General features: G+C 50.9%; 2 protein-coding genes across 4 annotated transcripts in view; both read left to right on the forward strand.

Annotated features, from left to right (window-relative positions):
- LOC135237099 (HIG1 domain family member 1A, mitochondrial-like) overlaps positions 1 to 27,659 on the forward strand; it is a 193,315-nt gene that overhangs the window by 55,139 nt on the left and 110,517 nt on the right. The window lies entirely within an intron of this gene.
- Positions 1 to 27,659, forward strand: part of LOC135237486 (nck-associated protein 5-like) — a 68,359-nt gene that overhangs the window by 21,534 nt on the left and 19,166 nt on the right. For all 3 annotated transcript variants that reach the window (XM_064304643.1, XM_064304645.1, XM_064304644.1), the window contains exons 2-4: positions 991 to 1,209; positions 19,110 to 19,196; positions 24,372 to 24,503. In XM_064304643.1, coding sequence (XP_064160713.1) covers positions 24,378 to 24,503 — 126 coding nt within the window. In that variant the 5' untranslated portion in view covers positions 991 to 1,209; positions 19,110 to 19,196; positions 24,372 to 24,377. The remainder of the gene's footprint in view (positions 1 to 990; positions 1,210 to 19,109; positions 19,197 to 24,371; positions 24,504 to 27,659) is intronic.

Here is a 27,659-nt window from a genome sequence, read left to right on the forward strand (position 1 = left end):
AAACACGCAGCTCTTCTTGGGTGGCATTGAGGAGATTTTTGCAGTTCTTGTAGGAATGCATGGGCCTTCAGGCTGGGCTGGGGATGAGGAGTGGGTTGCGCTTTTCCACAGTCCACTTGTTCTCTCCTTGTTGTCCATCTCCGGAGTAAATAGTCTCTGACTCAGTGAGCCTCCTCTCTCCTCATGTCCTTTCACTCCGGGGTGCGGGGTCGGAAGTCAAAGGTCACGTCATTGAACAAACAAGTACTCCTGCAGGATTGTGTACCACGAAGACCACTGTGAAAGGGATCAGATCGGTTTAGACAAGGGACCCAAATTGATTAAGATTGAGTGACTAGCGATTGGTCCTCACAACAGTACCTCGCTACTGATCTTTTACATTTCCTGTTTATCTATTGGCAGTCTTTAACCTGATGGGCCAATCTTGGATTGGATCACACATTTAATGGGCTGATGATACATGCCGCTCACAAAATTTCCCTTTGGGGGTTCCAGTGAAGGAAAATACAGAGTTGCCTGAAGTGAAATGGCATCTTGGTGCCCAGTTATTTTAAGGTTTTGTTGTAAAGCAGTACTGGCATGATGGCGAAAGTGCTCTTACTTCCTTTAAATTGTACCAGTATTTCTTCCTGTATCTGTCGATAGACTGTTGTGGGGAAAAAGGTGTCTGCAAGTCTAAATAAATTTTTGGCTGAATTGCAGCAGCGGGGCCAGCCCAAACGCGACTGACTGAGTGACTGACTGACTGAGTGATGTAGTTACACCATTGGTCGGCCGATTGATGAAGTTACACCATTGGTCGGCCGGATCACGTGTGTTAGGTGCAGCCATATGCTAGGTTTTAACCTGGTCTTGTTTTCCTTCATGACTTACATTGCATGGCAAAATTTTCCCTATTAATTGAAGTTTACTGTGCCTGTGGTTAGCCGGTATACATCAACCCCTTCTAGCGGTGTGACGATTGTTCTGTTCGGTCGTTTCCTCCCGCAGGCTGGCCGTCGTCCCTCAGAGCGCCCCCAGGGACCCGCGCGCCCCGGCCTCCCCGTGAAGGCGGGACCCCCGCGAGCGGCGTCCGCGCGGCCCGGAGGGGACGATAAGAATGGGACGCGCCTCCCGGGACGGAACCCGCACCCCGCCGCCCCGTCGCCCGGAGTCCGCGCCCTCCCAGGGTCCGAGGCCCGCATAGCCGAGCGCACCGAGCGCGCCCAGGTGGGTCCCGCTCGCCGCGGTCGACGCCCGTTAGCCCCGGGGGGGCCCCTCAGAGGTCCTTACGCACTTACACCCCCCCCCAACCGCAGCCTCGCGGGCTCTGATCGAGTGATGATGATGATGATGGGCGGCAGTGTAGCACAGTGGGTAAGGAACTGGGCTTGTAACCGAAAGGTCGCAGGTTCGATTCCCGGGTAAGGACACTGCCGTTGTACCCTTGAGCAAGGTACTTAACCAAAATTGCTTCAGTATATATCCAGCTGTATAAATGGATACAATGTAAAAATGCTATGTAAAAGTTGTGTAAGTCGCTCTGGATAAGAGCGTCTGCTAAATGCCTGTAATGTAATGTAATGATGATGTGTGCTGTGGATCGGCTGCCGTCGATGGCCTGACTGACGCCGATCGGAAAATGGATATCGATAGGGTGCATCGACAGAGGCGGCGATTGATTCGCGTTTCTTGTTTTGTTGTGCCAGGCAAACTGCTCCTCGTCTTTCTAGAAAGAGATTTGTTGAGACATTTTGAGATTTGTGATGATTTGTGATGTGTGTATATCATGCTGTTTTAGAAACTGACCCTGGATCAGAATCCACATTCTACTCAAAATGGTTGGGGTTCAGATTAACAATGGAAAAAGGCTGATCCTGGAACAAGATAAATTTTCCAAAATATTGAGCCCGGTTTTATATACTGCTCTATTGACGTTTTGCAGACCTATCGCACAGTAGCGTACGGTCCTATTTTTATGAGTCCTGAAATTTGAGGGAACGTGACTTTGTGGGGACTTTTAAAACCCTTGAATTGGTGGCATAGGTACGCGTGTGAGTCCTGCTTCAGCCTCCTGCTCTCTTACATTACATTACATTACATTCATTTGGCAGACGCTTTTATCCAAAGCGACGTACAAGAAGTGCATTTTCATGATCGTAGACAACTGCTGAACACGGGTTCAGTAAGGTACAGTTACTTATTTTGTACAGCTATTTCTAGCTATTTCTAGCTATTTTGTAATTGCTATGGTCTCTGAATGAGAGACGTTGAAGGTTTGCCTGAGGGCTTGCGCACGTCTCTGAATGAGAGACCGTTATGGAAGGTTTGCCTGTGAGGGGTTGGCGCGCGTCTCTGAATGAGAGACCGTGTGGAAGGTTTGCCTGTGAGGGGTTAGCGCACGTCTCTGAATGAGAGACCGTGTGGAAGGTTTGCCTGTGAGGGGTTAGCGCACGTCTCTGAATGAGAGACCGTGTGGAAGGTTTGCCTGTGAGGGGTTAGCGCCGTCTCTGAATGAGAGACCGTAGGAAGGTTTGCCTGTGAGGGTTAGCGCACGTCTCTGAATGAGAGACCGTGTGGAAGGTTTGCCTGTGAGGGTTAGCGCCGTCTCTGAATGAGAGACCGTGTGGAAGGTTTGCCTGTGAGGGTTAGCGCACGTCTCTGAATGAGAGACCGTGTGGAAGGTTTGCCTGTGAGGGGTTAGCGCACGTCTCTGAATGAGAGACCGTGTGGAAGGTTTGCCTGTGAGGGGTTAGCGCACAGAACAGCCGTGTGAGTGACGGACAGATACCCCCCCGCTGTGCCCCGATGAGGCCCTGGACGCCAGCCTCGTCACTCGAGCCCAGCGTCCCGGGGAATGGGAGGAATGAGCGACCACGTGGACTCGGTTCGGCATTCCACCCCCGCCCACCACCCCCGTCTGTCTGCTGTAAACCCTCCTCCCCCCCCATCCCCCTCCCCCGTGGCGTGAAGCGAAGCGAACCCGCTCGCCGCTGGGACCGCTGCTGCTCTCCCGAGCCTTCCGGCAATTTCTGCTTCCTTCGTCCTCAGAGGAGACGCGCCGGCCTCTGACATCACAGCTCTTCTGTTTCTCTGTGCGGTGACCCTCTGATACGCGATAATTAGCCCCTTTGCCTGCATCATATCTGACAAATAAAACCAGTCCCTGTGCACTTAAAAGTGTGCTTTCAAGCCTGTTGTAGTGATATAGGTGGTCTAATTTAAGAAAGATATGGGCCTCTTTAGGCAGTCGCGGGGCTCTGTATTCAATTTAAATCGAAATAAAATGGTTTGCCAGTAATCTCTGTGGTGTTTGGCTTAAACAGGTTCCCTAAAACTTTAGATTGATGTTAATTAAAGGGCACAAGTCATGATCACACTGCTGCCACATGTGGTTAGTTTTTTTCCTAGGAGCGCACAGTTCAGGATTTATATTCAGCATTTACCGTCCTTACTTAATTTCAGGATGGCCTTTCGCAGCTGAGTCCAGAATAATGTCAATTAGAAAATGGTCACAAAGGAGCTTATACAGTCATGGCAGTGCTCCATCGTGCAGCTGTACACGATGTAATCTACCTCTGTGTTGCTCACAGAGAATTTCACAACCCAAGTGATCTTTCAGCCCACATCAATAGCCATGCAGTTTCCACAACTTCCTTTATACAAGGGATAACCGGACAACGTCCTCTATTTCCAAAATGAGATGAGGAATTTGTCTTTGCTAGTGTGCTTCTGAAACTTTTTTTTTTAAATCTGTGTGTAAATGTAAGGCTAAGCAATTACATTCTGGAGCGGTGATAAACACTGTAACTTGCAGTTGGTAACTATGGAGATACGGAGAAGTAGTACCTGGTGACGGTGGTCGTATCTGATTCTTGTCGTCACATGCGGCTCTAAGTTTAAGGCTTTGGCCTCGGCACAGTGGCCCCCTCCTCTGATTGCTCTGTGGAGGTCTCAGTGCAGTGACCCCCTCCTCTGATTGCTCTGTGGAGGTCTCAGTGCAGTGGCCCCCTCCTCTGATTGCTCTGTGGAGGTCTCAGTGCAGTGGCCCCCTCCTCGATTGCTCTGGGAGGTCCAGTGGTCCCCTCTCTGAGAGGAGGACTGCGGCCACCAGAGGGGATTTACGGGCCATTGAGCCGTCTGGGACTCAATGGCGGCGTTTTGCACCACAATGGCGCCGCTTGCACCACAATGGCGGCGCTGACTGATTTACGCCCTCTTCCTGGGGCACACCGCGAGGGCAGAAACCCGTCTGACCGCGGGTCCGTCTCGAAAGGAAGGGGGGGGGAAAGGCCCTCTCAGAGCCTCAGTCGCGATGGAGCCGGAGGACGGGGCGAACGATCTGCAGCGAGAGACCATCTGCTAATGAATTATTTCCATTTGAGATTCTCCTTGATGAATTATTCAAGCCCTCGTCAAAAGTAGGCTGAATTATTTTCTTCTCCTTCTTCTCCTTCTCCCTCTCCTTCTCCCCCCTCCTCCCTCCTCCTCGTTTCCATTTTTGTTTCTCTGGGTGGTTAACGCAGCCCTTCTGTAATTAACGCGTAAAGCCGATCTCGAACGGCACATTCCTCACACGGCGTAATCGCTTTGCGCTTGAAACAGCTTCCGATTCGCAAACGAAAGGACGACAGCCCGAGAGTCACGAGAGGACGGAGTGTAGCACAGTGGGTAAGGAACTGGGCTTGTAACCGAAAGGTCGCAGGTTCGATTCCCGGGTAGGACACTGCCGTTGTACCCTTGAGCAAGGTACTTAACCTGCATTGCTTCAGTATATATCCAGCTGTATAAATGGATACAATGTAAAATGCTATGTAAAAAGTTGTGTAAGTCGCTCTGGATAAGAGCGTCTGCTAAATGCCTGTAATGTAATGTAATGAGAGGCTGTCGGTCGGGGAGATGTGTGAGGTCGCTCAGCATCCCTGCTGTTTACTCTTATACTTTTTAAGTAGTGAGCTGGTGCCGGACTTTCTCTGTCAGAGAGATATGTTCAGGTCGCTGGGGGGAAATTCCTCGGGAGGGAGTTTGGGCAGCGGCGTCCCAGGGGAAGAGTTTCGCCACCAGGTGTACAAACACTGCGTTTTTTTAGGCCGACACGCATGCCGTCCGGCGACTGGGGGCCCCCAGGAGGCTCAAACATTCCAGTGGGGGGGAGAGCGGGTCTTCTGAGGAATTAGGGCTAATGTCTTCTCCGTGTATCAGGTTACGTGCTCGTTAGTGGTGGTGGTTCGCACTGAAATGCTGGAGGAGTGAAGCTGCGATGACGGGTTAGATGCTGGATCCGTCAACGTTGGTCCCCAAGTTTGATTTTAAAATAGGATTGGTCCTCAAGTTTGATTTTAAAATGAATCTTAAATATTATTTATTTGACTTCTACACATTTAGTTAGGCAAGTTTATTTTTTAACATTGACTGAAATCATCAAAGTGCTAGTGAATAAAACAACATCATACTAATTAATTTTGAGTCCAAAGGAGGAACAGATGTTGTGGAGTCCCTTCCTGTGTCTTGTGGCCTGTCGTGCTGTTCTCTACAGTCAGTCAGTAAATCAGTGTGTCGGAGCCCGGCTAAATGGCCATGTTACAATAGGCATTGTCTCAAAACACTGGAAAGGATCTGTGGGGAGGGGGGACTGGAAAATCACCCCCTGGTCCCAGGAAATAGCAGTCAAATGATGCTTCTAGAAAACACTGGCAATGAAAACAAATGGCAGACGAGGCTCTAAGTGAGAATGTCTCCTATCTGTTACGTTAAACCAGGCACTGCTCTGCGGGACGCCGCTGGGGTTTGGCTAGCTGTGGGTGAGGGGCTTCCCATTTGAACGGTGGCAAGGGAGGGATGTGAAGCATGGTCCTCTCTGACAATGGCCTGGGCTTTCTCTCCAGGCACGCAGGGGAGGTTTAATGGAGCTGGATGGAAGCTCTCCTCTGTTAGCTCAGGGTAGCCGCTACCGGTTTGAGCGCACAGTAGCACGCTGCGGCGAAGGAGTCCACACGGCGGCAACATGGTTTTCAGTAATTATTTTAAAATGAACACAAGCAGTTAATTTCCTCCGAATATGGAAGCGGTCGGTTTAAAAGAGTGCGGTGCGGGCTGGTGTGACAGCGCGTGCTCTGTGCTGTAAGCCCCCCTCCATTAAGAGCGACCCGGCACCGTTACCACGGTTATTACGGCGGTAATCCGGCCCCCTTTGAGGGCGTCACAATGGGGACACTGACGCGGAGCGCGCTGCGGTTCCCCTAATGGACGCCGCCGGGCTCGCCGCTGCCTGGCAGGCCGGCCTCTGTTTGGGGCTTAGCTCCGCCCCCCCCCCCCCCAGGCCCTGGCCCCGCCCCCCCGGCGCACGTGCCGTCCATCACGCCGAGGCGCCGCGCGAATTAGCGTTTGACAATAGCGTGACCCCCCCCCCCCCCCCCCCCCCACACACACACACACACACACACACCTCCCCCAGTACAGCCCTGAGCACAGAAAGGGGGGGGGGGGGGAGGGGGCTGGGGTCGGGCAGAACAGCCAACGCGGCGGATTCGCTGGCCGCGCTGCGTACGGCTCGCGCCGATCGATGCTTTCGATCGGTTTACGCTCGCGTCACGTGACTCCGCAAGGAAAGCGGCTTTTTTTTTTTATAGAGTTTGTGACTGGGCTGGTTTATTTTGATCTCCCTCACGGACTTAATGCCTTGTCCTTTATTCAGGACTTGGCGAAAAATAAACTCCCCGAGACTGCCTGCGTGTTTATAAGCACCCCAAGCTGGTATCAAACCACCGGTGCGTCTTATAAACAATACAGGCCGATGTTCCTTCGTGAACACTGCAGGCTGAGGTCCATCTCCTGGCTCGTTTGTTAACGCCCCAGCCTGATTGCAGGCTGCGTGTGCATTTGTAAACACAGGGAGTCCAGCTGTAGGGTGTAGTTTACGTACCTCTCTGTCACGGGCACTTTAAAAGCATCCATCCACAGTGCTGCTGTTCTCTGGGCTCAGCTCCTAACAGCCAGAGCAGCCTCTGGCCAGCAGCAGAGAGCTGGGCTATTCGCTGGGCTATTCGCTGGGCTATTCGCTGGGCTATTCGCTGGGCTATTCGCTGGGCTATTCGCTGGGCTATTCGCTGGGCTATTCGCTGGGCTATTCGCTGGGCTATTCGCTGGGCTATTCGCTGGGCTATTCGCTGGGCTATTCGCTGGGCTATTCGACTGCTGGCCTGAGGGCTAAATGGCGTCTGCTATCGATCTGCTCTCAGCACTTTGATCTTACAGGAGAACACATTTAGATACGGCAGAAACAGTGACCATGTACAGGTCTGCGTCTGCAGTGCCACATACCTCCCACTATTAGATACTAAATAACACTTAAGTACTAATAACACTAACAGTAATAATAAGAAGAGCTGTATTTGCTTAAGGCATGTGCTTTGTTTATACACGCACACACACACACACACACACACACACACACACACAGTAAAATGTATTGTATTCAAGCGTTTTATTTTTCTAATCAGTACATAGAAATTTACTGGCCTTGCACCATTTGAAATAACAATCTGGTCCTTAAGAAGAAGAGGAGTTGAAGAACCCTGGCCTAGATTTTTAAAAACAAGGCAATCTCTGCATCTAACTAAACACCCACCTCCCCACACACAAACACAACACACACACACACACGCTCACACAAACACACGCTCAGTCACAACCCCATCCCCTCTCCATCCCCCACCAGTCAGGGGCTCAGCACAAAGAGGCTCACATACTGAAGGCTTGCCTCCTGAAATCATCCTGCCATTTTTTCACGCACTTTCCACAGAGCGCCCCATATAAGTACATCCCTCCAGTGAATAGCATGTAGAAAATTATATTCAGATGTGCATGTAGAGATGCCACAGCTACAGGAGAGTGTGTGTGTGTGTCTGTGCGTGTGTGTGTGTGTGCGTGTGTGTGTGTGTGTGTGTGTGTTAGTGGGGGCAGAGAGCGGTGTGTATGCTCTCTGAGACACTTACACCAGGGAGGGGGAGGGGGATGGGGGAAGGGCGGTAGGAGTTGTGTTTAGGGAAAAAGGCTCCTAACTGGAAGGGGTGATTATTTATTTTTATTGATTTGTTTCATGGCCGGCGTCTGCGTCCTTGCGAGGCTGTGGCTCAAGGTTAATAACGAGCGGCGAGCTCAGGCAGTGTTTTTCCCCTCCCAGACGCGATGATTCAGAGTCAGGGTCTGTGGCTGACTGCACTGTGAACTCCACACATCAGCACCCCCCACACACACACACCACACACACTTTTAATGCAACACATGCATGTATAACTACAGGGTAACGGGACTGGGGTTTTCAGCCTTCTCTCATCCAGGGAGCCCCACCCAGGCTCAAAGGCATCCAGGAGGACCCCATAATAAGTTTAAAAAGTGTTTTATTTTTTAAAAAGGTTTTATATTTTGAGACATTGACCCAAGTCTATATATAATCATTGCATATCAAGTCTAGACAGGGGCCCCCTTCAGTACCTTAAAGGACCCCCACCCTGTTGAAAACCCTGGTTTTAGGAAATTAGTACTTAGAAATACATGTTGGGATATATGTGCAGTGTGTATTGGGGATATATACGCACATATTGGTGCGTATTGTGGTATATAAATATGTGTGACGCACATATGAGTATTTATTTGGACAGAGCGTGAGCTCCACAATGTTTGGGACAACATTGATTTGGCTCTGTGCTTGACAATTTTAGATTTGTTATCAAACAATTCACAGGTAGTGAAAGTGTGCACAGCTTTTATTCTGAGGTACTTTTTATAGGCTACATGTTGATTTTGCCATTGTAGAAACACTTTTTGTACATAGTCCTCCATTTCAGGGTACCGTAATGTATGAGGGTTATTAATGCTATGTAAACGAACATAGTCATGGTAGTATTTTGTCTTGTATCCTTTTCACGCGTTGACTTCTGAAGTTCTGTGACTCATAGACATGGCCGGGTGTTGAGCAGCCTCTCTGGTGAGGCTCTGCCAGGCCTGCACTGCAGCCATCTTCAGCTCCTGTTTTTTTCGGGGGCCCCGTTGCTGTACGTTTAATTTTCAGCATATGAAACACATGTTCAGTTGGATCCAGATCAGGTGAATGACTCGGCCAGTCAAGAATTTTCCAGTTTTTTTGGCTTTGAGAAGCTCCTTTGTTGCTGCAGCTAGCAGCATGTGTGGAATCATTGTCTTGCTGCAAGATGAAGCGCCATCCAGTGAGTTCCAGTGATCATGTCATGGAGCTGACTGTGCGCACGTCCTGTACAAGTCCATACTGGGATATGTGCACTTATGAATCCGTACTGGGATATGTGCACTTATGAGTGCGTACTGGGATATGTGCACTTATGAACCCATACTGGGATATGTGCACTCATGAGTGCGTACTGGGATGTGAGATGTATGCACTTTTGGGATGTACTTGGCAGGACAAAGCAACTTTGCGCTCACGGCTGGTGAACAGTGTTAAATATCCTACAGTTGTAAAGAGGCTTTGGTGTGCAACTGCTCTGATTGCCAAGTCTGAAAATCAGGGCCCCTTTCCTGCTGACACCGGCGATAATGGCGATAAGCGGTGGCATGGCCGAGCTCTGTTGCTCTGTAGGACGCCTCTGGGGATGTTCCGAGCCTGGTCAAAATGTTTCCAGAACTTTAGTAAAAATCCCCATGATGAGCAATCACTCTGCTTCTTTACATACCCTATAGGGGGCGACATAGCTCAGGAGGTAAGACCGATTGTCTGGCAGTCGGAGGGTTGCCGGTTCAAACCCCGCCCTGGGCGTGTCGAAGTGTCCTTGAGCAAGACACCTAACCCCTAACCCCTAACTGCTCTGGCGAATGAGAGGCATCAATTGTAAAGCGCTTTGGATAAAAGCGCTATATAAATGCAGTCCATTTACCATTTACACCAGCGGCTCTGAAGTAGGGGTAGGTTGAACTTCAGGGTTCCCGACGCCGATGCCGTCCACTGCTGCACGTCACTCTGGATGACAGCCTCTGCCAGGTGACCGTACTGCGGTGTGGAGCTTCACCCGCGGGGTTTGTGAGCTACTCTTAGGGACTGAGGGTATGTCAGGGGTGCACGGAGGAGGTTTGCGCCGCGGTAGAAACAGATGGACTCCCTCGTCTTTTTGGAGGGGGCTCGTCCCGAGACGGAAGGGTTGCAACAGACGAGAAGCTCCGGGCGTCTGCGGTCCGTTTCGGGTTGCGAAACATCGCTGTCCTTCGCCAATCTGCTGATGTTACGTCGCAGTCCACGATGGCTACGATCAACCCAATCCAAGTTAAGATCGCACTGATTTCTGCGCTTGTTTTGGCAGATGTTTTGCTTACGGTTTGGTTTTGCGTGAGGTCATTCATATCTGTTGAATCAATACAGAGAGACTATTGAAATGCGTAGGACAGCCGAGGACTGTTCTGCTGTATTCTTTCATTTTAAAACTCATTATATGAATTTTGTGTGTGTGTTTGTTTGTGTATGTTTTGAGTGTGTGAGAGTGTGTGTGAGTGTGTTTTTGTTTGTGTGTGTGTGTGTTTGTTTGTGTGTTTAATGCGTGTGTGCGTGTTTGTTTGTGTGTGTATGTATGGAGAATTCGTTTGAAATTGAATAAGAGCAGTTGTGCTGATTTGAGAATGGGCTCCACCCAGTCTCATTTAATTGCCCCCCAGTGGGGAGCCCCGACTGCGTCTTGTGTTTTTCAGATCAGTTCTCTGATTAACCCCCAGGGGAGGTAGACCCCCCCCCCTCCCCCCCCCAAACCCCTCAAATACTTCCCCCTTTCCCTTCCCTTCGCCCCCTCCCCTTCTGCAAAGAGCGGGACGGAACGCGGACTTCAAACGTTCGAGCAGAACCAGGGCGATGCCCTGGAGGTGCAGGCAGCCTCAGGCTCCCGCAGGAAGGATGAGGTTCAGCCGTGGCATTTCCGCGGCAGTGCGTGCCCAGGTGACACGCTCGTACGCAGCACTTCCTGCATGGGGTAAGCCCTGTATGAATCAGACGTACTGCAGTTAGTCAACTTCAGTCCTCCTCCTCCTCTTAGTGAGGTTCTGTGACCTCACTGCCTGAAGCGATGTAGATTCTGGTGAGCATCCCTTCGTATGGGCTGAAATCACCAAAGGAAATATATAGAACTACACGTTAATCTTACGGCTTGCCACTAATGAGAGTTTAAACATGGCAAGACTCCTTTTTAAAATCATACCTGTTCCAAAGAACACATTAGAGATGCATGGAGTGAAAAGGATAAAAAGTTCTGCGTTCCTCCAGTGGATGCCGGGCTCCAGGGTCCCTGCTGTGTTACGCACACGCTGTGTGACGCTCGAGCTCTCTGTGTCCCGGGCCCTGGGGGGGGCCTGCAGAACGGGTCCCTGTAGACCCCGTCCCGTCTGGGGACGCAGACGCAAGGGCTCCGCCCGGCCCTGCCAGCGAAAGCCGTGCGTGTCAGGCGCTCGGGGCATCCGTCCCGTACCAGCACTGGGCACCTGTCCCGCACAGAGAGTGCCCCCCTCCCCCCCCCCCCCCCCACTGCAGGGGCGGGACCCAGAGCCAGGGTCCTGTAACCGCGGACGACATGACGTGGGCGTGGGGGGGCGTAACCCGGGGGCTGGGAGATGTGTGGGCTTGAAAGGCGCATTCCACAGCTGTGGGGGCGGGGGGCGGTGCTGGGTTGTGTTGGGGGGTGGGGGTGAGGCCTCGGTCCTGTGTTTGCTCTTGCTGGATAAACGTAGCAGCTGTTTGTCGCCACCCGTCTTGGGCGCTTTTCACACACAGGTCAGAATCAGCCCCCCCCCGTAAGCACTGGGTCTCTAGAGCCTCCCTACTGTCAAATACTCAGCTGTGGGCACCAGTGGCACCAGATTATAGCCTATGCTATCCCCCCCCCCCCCCCCCCCCGCATTCATTTGGGTCCTAATGGGGCATATTGGGCCATCGCCCACTACCTAGGCCCAAAACCTCCCAATCCGTACTTTCATTTAGGCTCAAATCGGGACAGGACTGATTGCCTGGCCCCCACTTCCTCCCGCCCCCCCTCCTTCAATGAATCTTTGTCGACAGGAGAAAGGGGGAGGGGGTTTGACAAAGGAAAGAAGAAGAAAAAATGACACAAAGTAGCACAAGCCGTGTTGTTGTTGATTCCCCATTACGCCCTGCTCCGATTGGTCCGGCCCCATTGTCCGGGACTTCATCATGAGGCTGTCCGCCATTCAGGACCGGTTCCACGCGGTCTGGAAATCCTCTTAGCCCAAAACCCCCCGGCCCTGGCCCGACAGAAGCCCCGATGCCCTCTGAGGCTCCATTCAGTCCCCCCCCGCCTGTCGGATATCCTCTCCCCCCCACCCCCTGCCCCCCCAGGCTTTGTCTGAGGAAGGGAGCCCCTTTTTTCTAACGGCGACCCCTCTTTATGGCGCCTGCAGCAGCTCCAGGGTTAACAGCAGCCGTGGGAGGAGGAGGAGGAGGAGGAGGGGTGGGGAGAGGAGAGGAGAGGTGGGGGCTGGTCCACAGCTGTTGTAGTAGTAGGCTGGGTCTGTCCCTCCCTCCCTCCCTCGCTCCCTCCCTCTCTCAGCGCAGCGGAACAATGGGAGGCTGGCGCTGGCGCAGGCTCGGTCTCGCTCACTCGCACGCCGCACGCCGCCACGGCGACCCCGCTTCGGATCCGCCCCCGACACCCCCCCCCCTCGCCCCCGCGCCCGTGTCCGTCTCCCCTCCCTTGCGTGATCGGAGCCCTGCGGCTGTCGGGACGCCCTCCCTACGCGCACGCCTTCCCCCGGAGGACCGAGAGGCCCGAAACGACCAAAGACTTTAAAAAAAAGTAAAGTGGGGGATATCTCAGCGGAGGAGGAAACTGCGATTTCTTTGTTGTTGTTGTTGTTGTTGTTGTCCCCCAAGCCTTTCCCAGGGATGGTAGCTGCGCGGGGGCACCTCGCAGACGCCGTCCCGCTCGTTCGTTTTTCTCCGCCCCCCATGCCTCTCAGCTGGCCAATAGGAGGCTGCTCCTATGCGGAGGCAGATTTGAATAATCTGCTGGGCAGGTCCTGGGTATTTTCTGCAGTGATTTGAGGAAGTGCGTTCTGGTTTGAGCCCTGCTGAAACGCTTCCTGACTCCACCGGCGTCGTTAGCTTGGACATCTCTGCAGGAACCTCAGAGACGCTTCTCTCATTCTGGCTGGCAGGTGCTTTGCTGGGTAAGACTGTCGATGTCACTTCCTGTAAGTTCCTGGCAAAGCTTGATGTTTGCAGCAGGTGAGCAGATTCTGCATCTGAAATGTGAAACTGTTTTTTTCCTCTCCCCTGTCCTTTTACCTGTTTGAACGCGGTGTGAACGCATTGTGTCCGCGTACCTGCGTCTGTGTGAGTGTGTGAATTTGTTTGAGTGTGTTTTTATGGGTATTTTGTGTGGCTGTTGGTGTGTGTGAGTGTGTGAATTTGTGTTTGTGTTTTTATGAGTGTTTTGTGTGGAAGTTAGTGCGTGTGAGTGTGTGTGCCTGTACAGTACAGTACAGTATAGGCCCGTGCCCATCAGTGGTGCTGTAATGTACTGTATGGTTATATCATTAATTCAGCAGGATACCACAGTGCCTAGCGACGGCAGGCCAAGTCCTTAATGCATCCCTGTCGAGCCAGAAGAGGCAGACTCACTGCCAGTCTGCCCGGTCTGGACGCGGTGTCCCCCCGGCCGCCATCACCAGAGCACCACTCCCCCTCCGGGTCCTCAGCGGCCGCGCCGTCGTATCGCCGCAGACTCCGGGCCGCCCCTTTTAAAGATGGCGAAGCAGCGCCCGTCCGCGTGATCGCGGCTCTCGAGTGCGCCCGCCCGCCGGCTCCGCCCCCCCACGGCCCATTGGCCGAAGCTTCACGGCCCGGCCGCTCCGGCGCCCGGCGGGCTCGCCAGGCCACGCCTAGAAACCGCTGACTAAACGGAGCGGACCCCGCCGCTGAGCGATACAGAGTCGCTCTTTCCATTGGGTCAGGACGCAGGAGTGGAGAGGCTGCTGCTTAAGTCCTTTGCTTTGCGAGCTGCAGTTTGGCTCAGTTGTGGTGCGAAGCAGAGCTTTGACGCTCAAACTCAACTTTCCTTGTGAAGTTTGTGACTAGCGGCGTTTTGGTTAAGAGTGTTTTAGTAATGAACCTTTTTTTGTTTCAAGCGATGAACTGGAAACAAATCAAGTTTATGCATTTATTTCAAAGAAGATTAGCAAAGAAAGTTGTATGGATGACTATGCAATTCATTGATTTATTGCATCGCAAATGAAGGTAAAACAGTAACAGTTTAGTATATTTTAATGTGCAGTTTCAGTGCTCTATCGTAGACTGGCCTCCTTATGTGGCTGCTGCTGTTTTGATGACTGCTAGTGGTGTGTCTAGGTCCTGAGTGAATATTATTTAGTAATAGTTGGAGCCCTCTGCACATTTAAACCAATCATACGGCATACGTCTCCTTCAGGGTGCATTCTGGCCTAGCTGTTTACTAAGGTCCTCGTATGAAACGTAGAATATTTTTTCAAATTTCAGACAAGGATAGTGTCACGCTTGTGAACTTTGCTTAGCATTAAAAGGCCTTGACTGAATAATAATATGGCACGGTCTGTTTTGGGGAAGGTAGATTCTCGGGAGTGGGGGGGGGGATGGGGGATGGGGTGGGGGGGGGGGTAGGGGGTAGGGGAGTGGGGGAGTGGGGGAGTGGGGGGTGCATTCCTGATAAGACCCAGAAATACTCCAGAGGCGCAGTCGTGTTTGATTTCCTCCTCGCTGGCATTAATCCAGGCCTCCGGTCGTGCTGGGAACCGCCTCCCTCCGTCTCTCTCTCTCTCTCTCTCTCTCCCTCTGTCTCTCTCTCTCCCTCTCTCCCTCCGTCTCTCTCTCTCATCCCGTCTCTCTCTCTCTCTCTCCCTCTCTCTCTCTCTCATCCTTCTCTCTCTCTCCCTCCGTCTCTCTCTCTCTCTCTCCCTCCGTCTCTCTCCCTCTCTCTCTCTCTCTCTCCCTCTCTCTCCTCTCTCCTCTCTCTCTCTCTCTCTCTCTCCTCTCTCTCTCCTCTCTCTCCTCCTCTCTCTCTCTCTCTCTTCTCTCTCCCTCCGTCTCTCTCTCTCTCTCCCTCCGTCTCTCTCCCTCTCTCTCTCTCGCTCTCATCCCGTCTCTCCCCTCCATTTCTCTCCCTCTGCATCTCCGTGTCTGTTTCAGCCTTTTGTTTCTCTTTCCTTCTCTCTTTCAGCCTTTTGTTTTGTCTTCTCCGCTGTTGTCCCTTTGTTGTTTTTCTCCTCCCTCTCTCACAGGCTCTTTTCTGTTTATCTGGTGTGATGGAAGACAGCAGTCCTCTGTGTCTGTCTTTCCCGCTTCTTAGAGGCAAGAATTAAACCAGAGAGCGATGAAACCTTTTCATATCCCTGAGCTGGAAGCTACCAGCTCTCTCTCTCAAATTCACTTAAGTGCGCTTTATTTTATTGGCACAAAACGCTCGTGTAGATATTTCCAAACCATAACAATGCAATTTGTTGTGGAAAAAACGGCAAGGGTACATTTCAATGAATATGAGGTAAACTGCAATAATAACAATGATAATCATAACAAAATAAAAATCATATTGCGGGCAATTGAAATGAAATGAGTGTAAACGAGTGGCAAAGCCTCTAACCGAATTCAGCCCAGAGTCCTGTCAGACGTCTTCATCTGGGCTCTGACAAAAAGGGGTCTACCAGCCCAGCGCGTCTGCTTGGCGATTAGTCAGGGTTCGGTTCTTACTCACTCTCCCTCAGGTTGCGACAGGTTAACACACATACTGTGCTGCGAGTGGGGCCTGCTCTCTTTCTTTCTCTCCCTCCCTCCCTCCCTCCCTCCATCCCTCCCCCCTCTTCAGTGTGATTCCCAGGTGTAGGCCTAGCATGACTAAAGACGTTTTCAGAGCGTCTGGTCTGGTCCTCAGCCGCGGCCGGGCGGGGTGGGGGCGGAGGGGGGGCGCCTCTGTGCCTCGGCCCTCAGCCCTCGGGGCGTCCCGCTGAGTCACCGGGCCGGGGAGGCTGACTCAGACCCTGTGCCTCCGCCCCGGGATAGAGGGACACGCCGCTGCCGAAATTCAGCTTTTTCTGCTTGAACAAAAGCCTGGAACATGAGCGGTTTTTCAAATCGGCGTCTCTGTCGTCCGTATCGCGGCTCTGTCCGCGACGCGTATGGGCGTATGGGCGCTAATGCTCGTCGTGCCGTCGTCTGGGTCCTCGCGGGCGGAAAGATAACGCTCTGAGGTTCCTGCTCCGGAGATTCCAGATCCGGTCCCGTGCCCCAGGAGGCGTGTCTCATCCCCCTCGATACTGGCGTGCGTTTACAACCCCCTTTTCCTAGGGCTTTTTTTTGGGCGGGAATCCTTCGCCTCAGATGGGGGACGCGGCCCTGGGTCCCCCCCGAGCGTTATCTGGGTGCGGGGGAGACCCCCTCCTGTGGGACCGGCCTGCCCTGGAGCAGGAGGGCCGATTGCCGGACGCTTTGTAATCCAGCGCGGCGGTGACCAGATGAAAGGAGGATTAACCACGTGGCCTAAAGACAGGGTTTTCAACAGGGGGTCCCCACGCCCTCGAGGCCCCTTTAAGGAACCGTAGGTGGTCCCTGGCCAGACTTGAGATGCTATGACTATATATAGATTGGGGGAAATATTTCAAAATAGAAGTCCTTTTATTTAAATGGTACTTTTTTTTAACCTGATAAAGGGGGTTCCCTGGATGTCCGGGTGGGGGGTGGCAGGGTCTGAAGAGGTTGGAAAGCCCCTGCCCTAAAGGCGAAACAGAGGAGCTGGTGGGGTATCAGCCCATCAGGAGCCATCAGGGGTGGGGCTGAACGCCCCAGGGGGGCCACCGAGTGACGGCCAGCGGGCGGGGGCTCCTAAACTGCGGTTTGAGGTTTTGGGGGGGGGGGGGGGCGGTAGGTGAGGTGAATCATAAAACGCATGGACTGGCTTGCAGTGTATTAAACGCCCCCCCATAGTCTCTCACACCCGTCCAAGTGTTTTGTCTTAATGTGAAAAACGCACTTTAATCACATATACGACCACGTGTCAGGCTACATTTTAATCGTCATAAATAAATCTGGGTCCGGCCACACGGTTTCCTCACTATGAGGGTTTCGTATTGGGAACGTTCCGGAGCGACTGCAGCCGGACTCTGACGGTACTTCTTGGTTCCCGCTGTGACCCCGAGCCTCTCCTCTCCGCGTACACCGCGTCTCCAGCCCAGAGAAACGGGTTCACCCCTGCCTTTCTGGGGCCAGGTGCGCGCGAGCACAGTAGCATTAATTAAAGTCAGCAGGGGGTTTTTTTTCTGCGGTTAAAAAAAAAAAAAATTTTATACTCTCAGTGCTGGAATGCACATGACAAATGCGTTTCGCCTGTTCGACCCGCTTCAGCCGCAAGAAGAACTTCCATATTTGGCAGTGCTTCGCTGCCGCAAATTCCTCGAGGATCGATGTATGCATTCCACAGGGACGACGCCCAAATAATCCCACCACCCCTCCTGTTGGGAAAAACCGCGACCTCTCCACAACCCTGACTGCAGAGTGTGCGCTCATGCGGAGTTTGTGTAGGCTAGGTCCCCTGTGTTCATTATCTGCAGGTGATAATACAAACAACCAGAGCGTGTATGTGTGGAGGATGCAGAACTCCCCATGTTGTAGTCGGGAAGAACTCCTCTCTTTTTTTTTAAATACAAGAAATACATTCACGTCGATTTTTGTATTTGTCATTATCTTTGTGATTTCGGAAGCAATCGTTTGTACAAGTGCAGGTGTTTCTTTTCAGTCAGGCATATGATGGCTCAATCCTTTTGTACTTTATCTTGAAAGATGGTGAACAGCTCCCCTAGTTCATTCCCAAGCCTTTGTCTGTGATGTCTGTGAGATGTTGGTGAAATGGTTGATGGGCATTGTAGTACAATGTGAAATTGGAAGTCTGATTTTGCAGAGCACGGAAGGACCATCAATTAAAATCATACGATCACAAATCCAGTAATGTGTGTTTGCATGCATTACTCCCGCAATAAATGTAATTAACAACATGTGCACTCAACAAAATGAGGTCACTTTTTTTCTTTGAATCTGAACCCGTATTTGCCAGTTGTTTCCTTGATGAACGTGTCATGACAAACTGTACAGTTTATGAATTCTCTACCTAATGGATGCATGACATTTTAATGGCAATTGTGCATGTGTATTTTAATGCCAATTGTGCAGGTTCAGTTTCTGTAATTCGTGCTTTGGGACAGGTAGATGCTAAATGCTTGTGTGGACAGCACCTGTAGTGGTGGGGGGTGAGGGGGGGGGGGGAGATAGGAATCCCAGCAGCCCCTGGAGGCCCGGCATCATTACTGCGCACACAGCGGATTGGTTCTCTGATCACCCTGCTCTGGGTGATGTATTTAATCATGAAGCATCACCATCGGTTTCCTGTCTCTCGCTTTTGTTGCATTGAAATTAGAACGTGCCGTGCGGTGCCAAGTTCTGTCGCGTTGCATCACTTCCTGCGTGTGACCTCTCGGTCTCTTGGGGATGCGGGCGAAGGTCCTGCTGGGCTCGCTGCGCCACTTCCTGTGCAGACTTGGGCAAGGACAGGAAGTGCGAGCGTGAGCCGGACACGGCGTGGTGTCAGTGCCTCGGTGCCAGTGCCTCAGTGTCAGCGCTGTCAGTGCCGGGCTGTGGGTCGGCAAGGCGGAGTTCAGCTAGTGGCCTGCAGAGGGGAAGGAAGTGTTGGCGGGCTGCTTGCATTTTGATGGATGCGGATGTTGGACGTGCTAATTCCACTGAATGAATCTGTCACCCTCGTCCATTCCACAATCGGGTAATTGTTTTAACTAAGTCCGTGTGAACTGTGTGATTCCGTACGTATTGTATTTCACTTATCGTGGCTGCTACTGGGGTCTTGGCCAGGTCTCCCCCCAAATAAGAGATTTTACCCACAGGGTCCTCCTGGTTGGGTAAAGGTTAGCCGAATAAATAAAGATGTTAGCCCGTACCCTTCCTGATTGGGTGTGGTGTGAAGGGAGTGAGAGAACTCATTCCCTGCTAACTTTTGCGGTGTGTGAGGGAATAGGAACCGGAGAGAGTAACAGGACGTTCTGCTGTCTGTCTGTCTGTCTGTCTGTCTGTCTGTCAGGTTGTGGCCTCCCTGAGGGAGACTGCAGAGAAAGAGGTGGCCGAGAGGAGACTGACTGTTCTGTGCTGAGGAGAGCCAGACTCACAGGTGAGCTTTTCTCTTTTCCCTCTTATCTAACACACGCACACACACGTGCGCACGCACACACACACACACACATGCGCACACACACGTGTGCACACACACACACAAGCACGCTTGCATTCAGTAATATACATACGTACCCACGCACACGCACATACACACACACGCACGCACGCATACACACACACACACACACGTGCACACACACACACACGCGCGCATTCACTCATATACACACACAGGGTTTTGCTCCCTAGAGCAACTCCCTTCTCACCTTCTGTCATCTTCATTTACTGTGAAGTCCTCACAGCAGCGGTGTGTTTTCAGTGCATTTCTCCGCCGTTGCTTCCCTGTGTTCACGCACCCAGATGTAGCATCGACAGCAAGTCAGAGCTTTGAACAGCTGAAAATAATCAACTACCTCATTTCTCTGGAAAGAAATTGCCACTTAGTGGAGGAGAGGTTGAGTTCATCAAATCCGAGTGTTGTCTGACTCTAAACAAAAGCACACCTGACTGAATTTCGCTCTCGGCATTCGCAGGAGTGGCAGCTGCAGGCGTTAGTCATTGTGTCGGGACGGGGTCAATCATGAACGAGTGCAGAGCGACGCCAAGTTAAGAGGAGACCGTTGGGTGGCACACCTGGAAATTATTTCAAAAAACAGATGCAGCCCAGGAGAAATAAATTACTAGTATGAATAGTGAATAGTGAATGAATAGTATTATACAAAACCTCACAGTGTGCTCCTGACTGTAAATTTCTTCTTTTTGTGATGTTTTGGTCAAGTGGTCTCACAATCCTAGCGTGGGTAAAGGTGGAATTTGTGGTTTGTTAATAGAAGCTTGTTCCATAAGATGGGCTGCTGGGAGGCTGATCCTGTTAAGGTGCTGTTCCCAGTGCATGGCCCCCCGGTCTGGTGTGGAATCCAGTAGGAAATGCTACCTGTGATCCACAGCAGCACAGTTAAGCCTGTTCATGCTCTACGCAAGGAACGTGCTCAACGACACAGCGAGCGACACAATGGACATTTTTTCGTGTTTGTGTGTAGCAAATGGACTAAATTTTAGGCGTTAAGAGGCGCTAAATGTAAATTCTGTTCAATAAACAACCACAAACAAAAACTGGATGAAAAATGGATTTAGCAGTATATAACCTTTATCAGGGCTAAAAGAAGCCAATAAATGCATGCGTGGCATGTAAGCAAAGAGCTTGCGTACGTCCTGACTCTGCTTTGGCGTTTGCATCGCTTGTATATAGTGTGTAAGAGGCCTCAGGCTCCAGCCTCGCCCTGGCTGTTAGTTTGGGACAGCAGAGTGTTTCATAGCGCACCAGTGAACCCCCCCCCCCCCCGATCATTCGGTTGCCCACAGGTCTGCCCGGTGGAGAGTCTTCCTGTGCGAGCTGTGATGTAAATCAGAAATGGAGGCCGCCGCACGCTTCGCTCGTCTGAGCCCCCCCCCCCCGATTCACCACGGGAGGCTGTGCCGCTGATAAACCGGGATCGGCCAATCACAAACCGCGGAGAATAAGGGGCGGCGTAAAAAATGCTTTAAATACTGCTGGCATGCTTTTGAAGGCAGCGCCAAAAAGTAATTCCACCAAAATTATAGAGACTTAACTGGAGCCCAGCACACGATTTCCACATGTTATTCCTGCGTTGTACCTGCATTAAAAAAGAAAAAATAAAGTTTTATAAGTGTGTATGAACTTTCCAGTGTTGAACTGCTGGTAGCTGGGATTTGGAACCCATCCTCATTTTAGTGTTTTTTTCTTGAACTTAACTAGTCGTTGTTAGGTAGTGGTTATAGAAATGGATTTTATCGCCTGTGTTCACTGCATTTTTTCACTGAGTGCTTTGCAAATGTCAGCCCTGAGACAGAGTACATGTGTGGCGCGTTAAATGAGAACAGCGCCAAGTGTAAAGCAAGATTAAAAGTAGAAAGGCAAATAAAACTGCAAGTTATAGTATAAGATTAAGCTACATGAGACCATGAAGTGTAATTAATTAAAACCCAGACTGAAGTGGTGAGCCCTTCAAACCTACTGATACTGGCTTCTCTGCAGGCTGGCCGACCGCTAGAGACTGCAGCTGGTCTAGCCGTTACCGAACCTCCGATCACAAGACACCGAGGAAAGAGCAGGCCTTAATTAATCTTACTTTTAAGAAGAGAGCGCTCAGTGTCAGGTTTCTGGAAAAACAGTTTTTCACACTCTGAAAGTGGTATTTAAAAATAAGAACCCTGAAACGAAACTTGGAACCCGCTCCAGTGACGTCCTTCCTCTCCTTTTTTTTTTTTTGCATTGGGCCTGTTACACTTCGGTAGGTGGCAGCAGTGAGAATCAAGAGCTGACGTTTCCCTGTAACTGGAACGGTTCTCCCTCTCTGAGCGGCCAGGACCGCCTCCACGCTCTCATCCAGGCCCCTAGGAGCCTGAGCGTACGTGCAGGTACCTGCTGAAGCCCCAGGGGGCGCTCATACAGCCAACGGCCTGAGGAGTCCAGGCTGATCTAAACCCAGCCTGCCCAAAAGCAGGAAGAGGCCTGTCGAGTCCGATGACCTGGCCATGCCTGGGGCCTTCACAGATCTCACACGCCTGACTTTCACAGTGCAGTCATCGTGAGTGGCGTCCTAAAGAATGTAAAACCTGGACCCCAAATAATACGGTTGAGTTTACACATGCGACATTTCACTGTTCAGAAATAAATTGCTAATCTGGGATACCAATCTGCAAATATTAAGGGGCTGTGACCCTTGAAATTTTTAGTTTTTTCCACCGAAAATGGCCGTAAATGTCACCGGCTCACATTAAAACCTCAGCACACCCTGATCGTGACATCACATGAGAAAGCAGCGGTCTGAGCTGGTCGCTATCAGAGAGGTACAGTAAAAGGGCGGGCTGGGCTGGTAACGCGCCCGTGTGTTTGTTTGCCTGGCCCGCTGTGTCTGGCCGGGGATCAGAGCGCTTAGCCCTGCTAATCGCGCCGCTAGCGTAGTCCAGTCACAGTCTGCCCTCACTCTCCCCGCGCCCCAAACACAGTCTGCCCTCACTCTCCCCGCGCCCCAAACCCTGCTGATCAGGCTAGCGCAGCGTTAGCGCACCGCCGCCAGCTTACTGGATTAATACCGCAGGTAGCATCTGTGTGGATACACCAGGTACTTTTCTTGATAGCGTTGACTACATTAAGTTCGCTTAATGCTGCTGCGTATCAATTATTCAATTATTAAAGTGTAACAATGACGCACTTTTAGCTAACTGCTAGGTTAAATATTTGTGAAATTAAAAGTGGTAATGCAGGCATGTATTAGCCTATTAGTGCAAGTAATAGGCTATAATTTTGAGCTTCACAAAACAGCGGTATCAGGGATTAGGAGTGAGGTTGACGATCCTTCAGCTGACGGGTTTTTGACAGCTAACACCTGCGGGTGTCCTAAAATGGATGCCGCAGTAGTAACCTACAGGCCTGAATCACATTGCTGATGTGTAATACGATATATGTGTCATTGTGCTCGGTTTAAACTGTAGTCCGACTGGAGGATCATCAGAGTGTTGGGTCTGTGGCTGGCGTGGTGCTGGGCGTGGCCTCTCTGGGCTGCGTGGCGGACTGCTGACGCTGAGGGAGCCGCCGTCTGGCTCTTCCTCGTCCGACCGAGTCAGCGGGTTTCGCTTCCTCACTGGAACCCACCCGCGCCAGGCTGCGGGGACGGGCGGGGCCGGGCGGGGCGGGGCATCCTGCCAGACACACGCTCGCTCCTGACTGACAGCAGGTCTCGTTGCCCGGGCGCGGCCTGCCCTCCGCGGGGGAGTTAAAGAGCTGGGCGCAGAGAGCGAGCCTCATTGGCCCTCGGACATTTATCTGCCTCACCGGGCTCTGCCATTGGCTCAGGTCGAGCAGGACACTAACTCCAGATCCAAAGCTATTGGTCCGTACCGATGTGATGTTTGTGGTGAGGCTTCCTCTGCAGTCATGGTAACTGAAGGGACGATGTGTATGGTGAGTGTACAGCAGCCACATTCCTGAGGCTGAGTGTGTCCTTGGACACCCGGTACAGCCTTCCTCCAGGACATCGGGGTGACCCAACTCTGGTCTACTGGTCGTATGTATGGGGTGGAGAGCGTGTGATTCATTCTAGATGCTTTCATGAAAATGGTGCGCTATGCTGAACGGCACCAACGATTCTAGCACTTCTTGTCTGTCGCCCTTATCTCTCATTTTTTCTGTAGTACCTCTGCTCTGATATAACAGATTCAAGTGAGCCTATTCACTTGATTCTTTTAAATTGCACTGGATGACACCATCGGCGAAATGAATGTAATGGAGCGATGCTGGAAATGTTCAGAGGTATTCAACAATTAGGCATGCCTGTGATACAGCGGTGGAAGTGTTCTTAAAGAAGATATATCTGAACGTTCTGCCAAGGACAGATACAGAAATGTGTAATATTACTGGCAGGCATATAGTGCCAAAGGCAAATTTATAACCAGCTTCACTCACTGCCCTCTGGTGGTTGAGTAAGGTACCTGCAAAATGAACTGCTGAATGAGCCAGAATGAATATGTTCTGATTTCAAATCCCCAGTTCAATCTACATCTTGGTTTTTAGAACCAGGGATGATAAAATATGGATAGGGCATTGGCATCATCGCCTTTGTTGCATAGAAACCAGAGGGGACCTACACCAATCACAGAGGACATTGGTAAGAAGAAATAGTACGACCCCAGTGGCGATTGGTTGATTTCGCTGTGCTTCCTGGATACCATCAGGGACCCTGGAAGTATGGGCCGAAGGCATCACCCCATCACCACTGGCACTGGGTCGTTTCTTGCTGCCAAAGTGCTCCTTGATTGGTGAAGCCCTCCTCAGTTTTCCATGTGGAAGTTGATGACACCAGATTCCGGATTTATTTTTATAATTATTGTACAGGATTTTATACATTATACTTTCAGTGTCAAGATGCCAAGTGATACTGATGCTGGAGGTTTGTGGGCAACCTTTGATATTGTTTTTCATGCTGTTATTATTGCTTTATTTTCTGAAGAACAGCATGTCGTGTGCTCATCCTGGAACGTGTCAACACGCCCTTGAGTCCCGGTATTCCGCACATTTGTGTGGGATCGGAATGCCGTTAGCGGCGCTGGCGTAGCGCGAGTTCACCTCGTGGCTCTCTTCCCGCTGCAGGTGGGAATGTCTGAAGAAGCGGAGCTGAGGGAGTGCGACGAGGCCTTCGAGTCAGAAGAGGGCGACATTGAGCCGTACCTGGAGGACGCAGAGAGCAGCAGGGAGCTCCTGGAGAGGCTGCGGGAGCTGGAGGTACGTTTCGCGATGCGGCGGGGCACGCTCCCGCAGGGGCACGCTCGCTCAGGGGCACGCTCCCGGAGCAGCATGGGGGGTCCTGGAGCGCAGAGGGGGCAGAGAAATGCGTTACATTACGTTTAGCATTTAACACAAACTCGTTTCCACAGGTTGCATTATTTATACATATATGGGTATATATCTGAAGTGGTTCAGGTTAAGCACCCTGGTTAGGGGTACAGCAGTAACACCCCAGCGCACCCTTTCAGTTATAAACCCAGCTCCCTAACCAATAGACTATAACTACACTGCCGCCTGAGCTTTTATGCCGCAGAGCAACTTACAGTTTACAGTTGGAGTGTTGTGTGTTTTAAATTTGGAAGTTGGCAGTTTGGAGTGTTTTGAAAGCTGGAAGTTCACAGTGGCAGCGTGACTCAAGTTTACTTCTCTGCGGTGGCGCACAGAAGCAGAGAGGAACTGGATGCACGGCCGCTGTCATCGCTGGTTTATTGTCCATTGTGTTTATTTTTTTAGAACCAAAGTTGGGAACCCGGTTCCGTAAAGGGGCAGCTCATATTAATTTTATCACACTTTTTAAATACTGAGGGATGAACGAGGTACCCGTTTCATTTTTACAGAGCATTAGATTAATGTGGGCTGGGGAAGCCCTGGGCTTTGAAGGAAAAAAATCCCTGCGCTCTCCCAGACATCTGAGGCTTGCGAAGGCAGAATACAGACTCTCGCAGGCCAGCAATCTCGGACTAATGATAATGGCTGGACATCTTTCATAATTACCCTTGCTCCAAGGTTATACGGATTGGCTGTGTCTGCCTGCCTCTGTCCGCAGCGAAGGGGCGCAGTAACGATGACTGTCAGGCCCCTGTAGGCTTTGAGACTAATAAGAACACAAGCGTACGTGATGGCAAGAGCAGGCTATTCAGCACTTTTCATTTAGCGGCTGTCTGGAGTGCACCCAGCGGTGTGTCCAGCCTGGATTGAGTACCCTGAGGGTTTCTGTCTGTACTACCTGACCTGGCAAGGTTTTCACACATTAAAAGAAAATCTGTGCAGGGTTTACCTTTAACTATTGTTTCTTGTTCTACTGACAACCTGAAAATTCTTGTTTAGGTTGCTGTGTCAATCCCTTTCATACAAGTAAAAACCTCAATCAAGTATCTTGGATTCCGTTTGAGAAACTTGAAGGTATCGCGTGTCTCTACTTCTACGTTTAAAATCAGGAACCGATTTATTTGCACTTCGTTGCACTTTAGTTGCTCTTCTCTTTGCTTTAGGTGCCTTTCCGTTCCTCCTTTGTTAAATGGACGGGCCAGTGTTGTGATGCAATCTTTCCTATGACAGAGCAGAGACACAATGTATAACAGGGGAAGGAATCAAAATGACGCGCGCGGTAAAATCGCTGGAGCGGATGACGATGGCGCGAGATTGTCGGGACCGTTTGACCGTGAGCTGGTATTGCACAGACTGTCTGCGCGTGCTCTCTCTTGCATACAGAGAGCGTGTTTTTTCCCCTGTGAGTAGCGTGGACTATTCCGCGGCAGAGAGTATTGCCATTCTGTCGCCGATAATCTGAAATCCTGCCGTCTCGAACAAAAAGCATTTTTATCTGCGTTATTGTATTATTGATAGCACCCGACTCGTTGTGGAAGATTCCAATGAATAGAATAGCGATAGTAGTGAAGAGTAATAATCAAATTTAACACAAATGGCCGCAGGGGAACGGGCACACAGAGGTGTTTTTCAAACAGCCCGTGGTCTCATGGCCTGTGTAAATTCACCACAGATGTCCTTGGGATGCGCTACAGCTCTGCGTCGCATCGTAACTCCTGATAAGAGAGACACAGTCAGTTCTTCATCGTTCTGTGATGTCCTGGTGTCAGGAGACGTAACAGAACCCGAGAGAACAGCATGTGCCCCTGAAGACCCGAAACATTGTGTCCTCCCCTGGAGAGGCAGCAGAGCGGAAAGTACACACAACCGTATTAATGATATTCATATGATAACCGCAACTGTCCATTTAATTCCGTCCTGCTGAACAAAAAAATTATGAGATGACAAAGTTTGTGACGCTCTGAAAGACTTTTGAATGCACTGATTCGAAGGTGTTCTCAGCCACCCTAAACGAGGAGGGGGTGCCAGTGACTGGCTTTATATATTTCTCTGTGAAAACTATTCCAAGTGCCCTCAAGCCACAAGTCCCGGATAACCAAGGATCTTAAAACAACGTTAAATCAGAAGAAGAGCGCATTTCAATCAGGAGAAAAAGCAGAGTCAAAACTCATCCAGGCTAGCCTGAATAAACAAACTGAAGGGACAAAGAGGACGTACGATGGCAAGGGTGAAAATGTGCTTTGACTAGAGATGCTTAGGGAGGAATAAAGATCCTCTCGAGTGTGTTGACGAAGCGGACTGACCCTGTCCTTCAGTTTAAGGAACACCGCAGTCAGTCTGCAGAGCCTCTTAACCTCTATGGCAGATCTGGCGAATATGACTTAAAAGCGGGAAAGGATGACATAGCATCAGAACTCCTGTTAACTGAGGGAGCATCAATATCTTGTTACAGGTGGAGGATGTTATAAAAAAGGGTGAAATTGACCCAGACATAGGAAATCATGTACTGCAGTTCTGTCGTTATCAACTGCCCCTCTTCTGTCATCTGTTCGATCACTCACTCGGGCACTCAGTACCAGCCCTATGGAAGACTTCCATCATATTCACACAGCACAAGCCAGTTCACGCAAACACACATCAAACATACGCATGCACACACTCTCCTCTCACTTCACCTGCGTGGGGTTACCTCCTTCTGCAGTGATGCAGGGAAATGTGTCCATACTAAGAAGGTCCTCGTGAAATTACCTGAACCTGTTTCATCCAGCTGATCGCTCAGTGCCGATTGGTGCGCCATGATAAATCACGTTGGTAGAGACTTGGGGAGCAAGAGCTCCATCTCATATCTGTGGTAAACATTAGGACTACATTCTAGGTGCCTCTTTGTGAGTAGTCATTGAAAGACAGCTCATACCATCAGAACTGTAGGTCCCTATTAGGGGAAATGTTTGTGGTTTCCTTAACTAACTTTTTAAAACTGTTGTATATCGTGAAACCAGCCCATTCCTATTTTACTTTATTAATATCAACGTTTTGTTTTGGGGC

Source organism: Anguilla rostrata, chromosome 13 (assembly GCF_018555375.3).
Source record: "Anguilla rostrata isolate EN2019 chromosome 13, ASM1855537v3, whole genome shotgun sequence".
Lineage (NCBI taxonomy): Eukaryota > Metazoa > Chordata > Actinopteri > Anguilliformes > Anguillidae > Anguilla > Anguilla rostrata.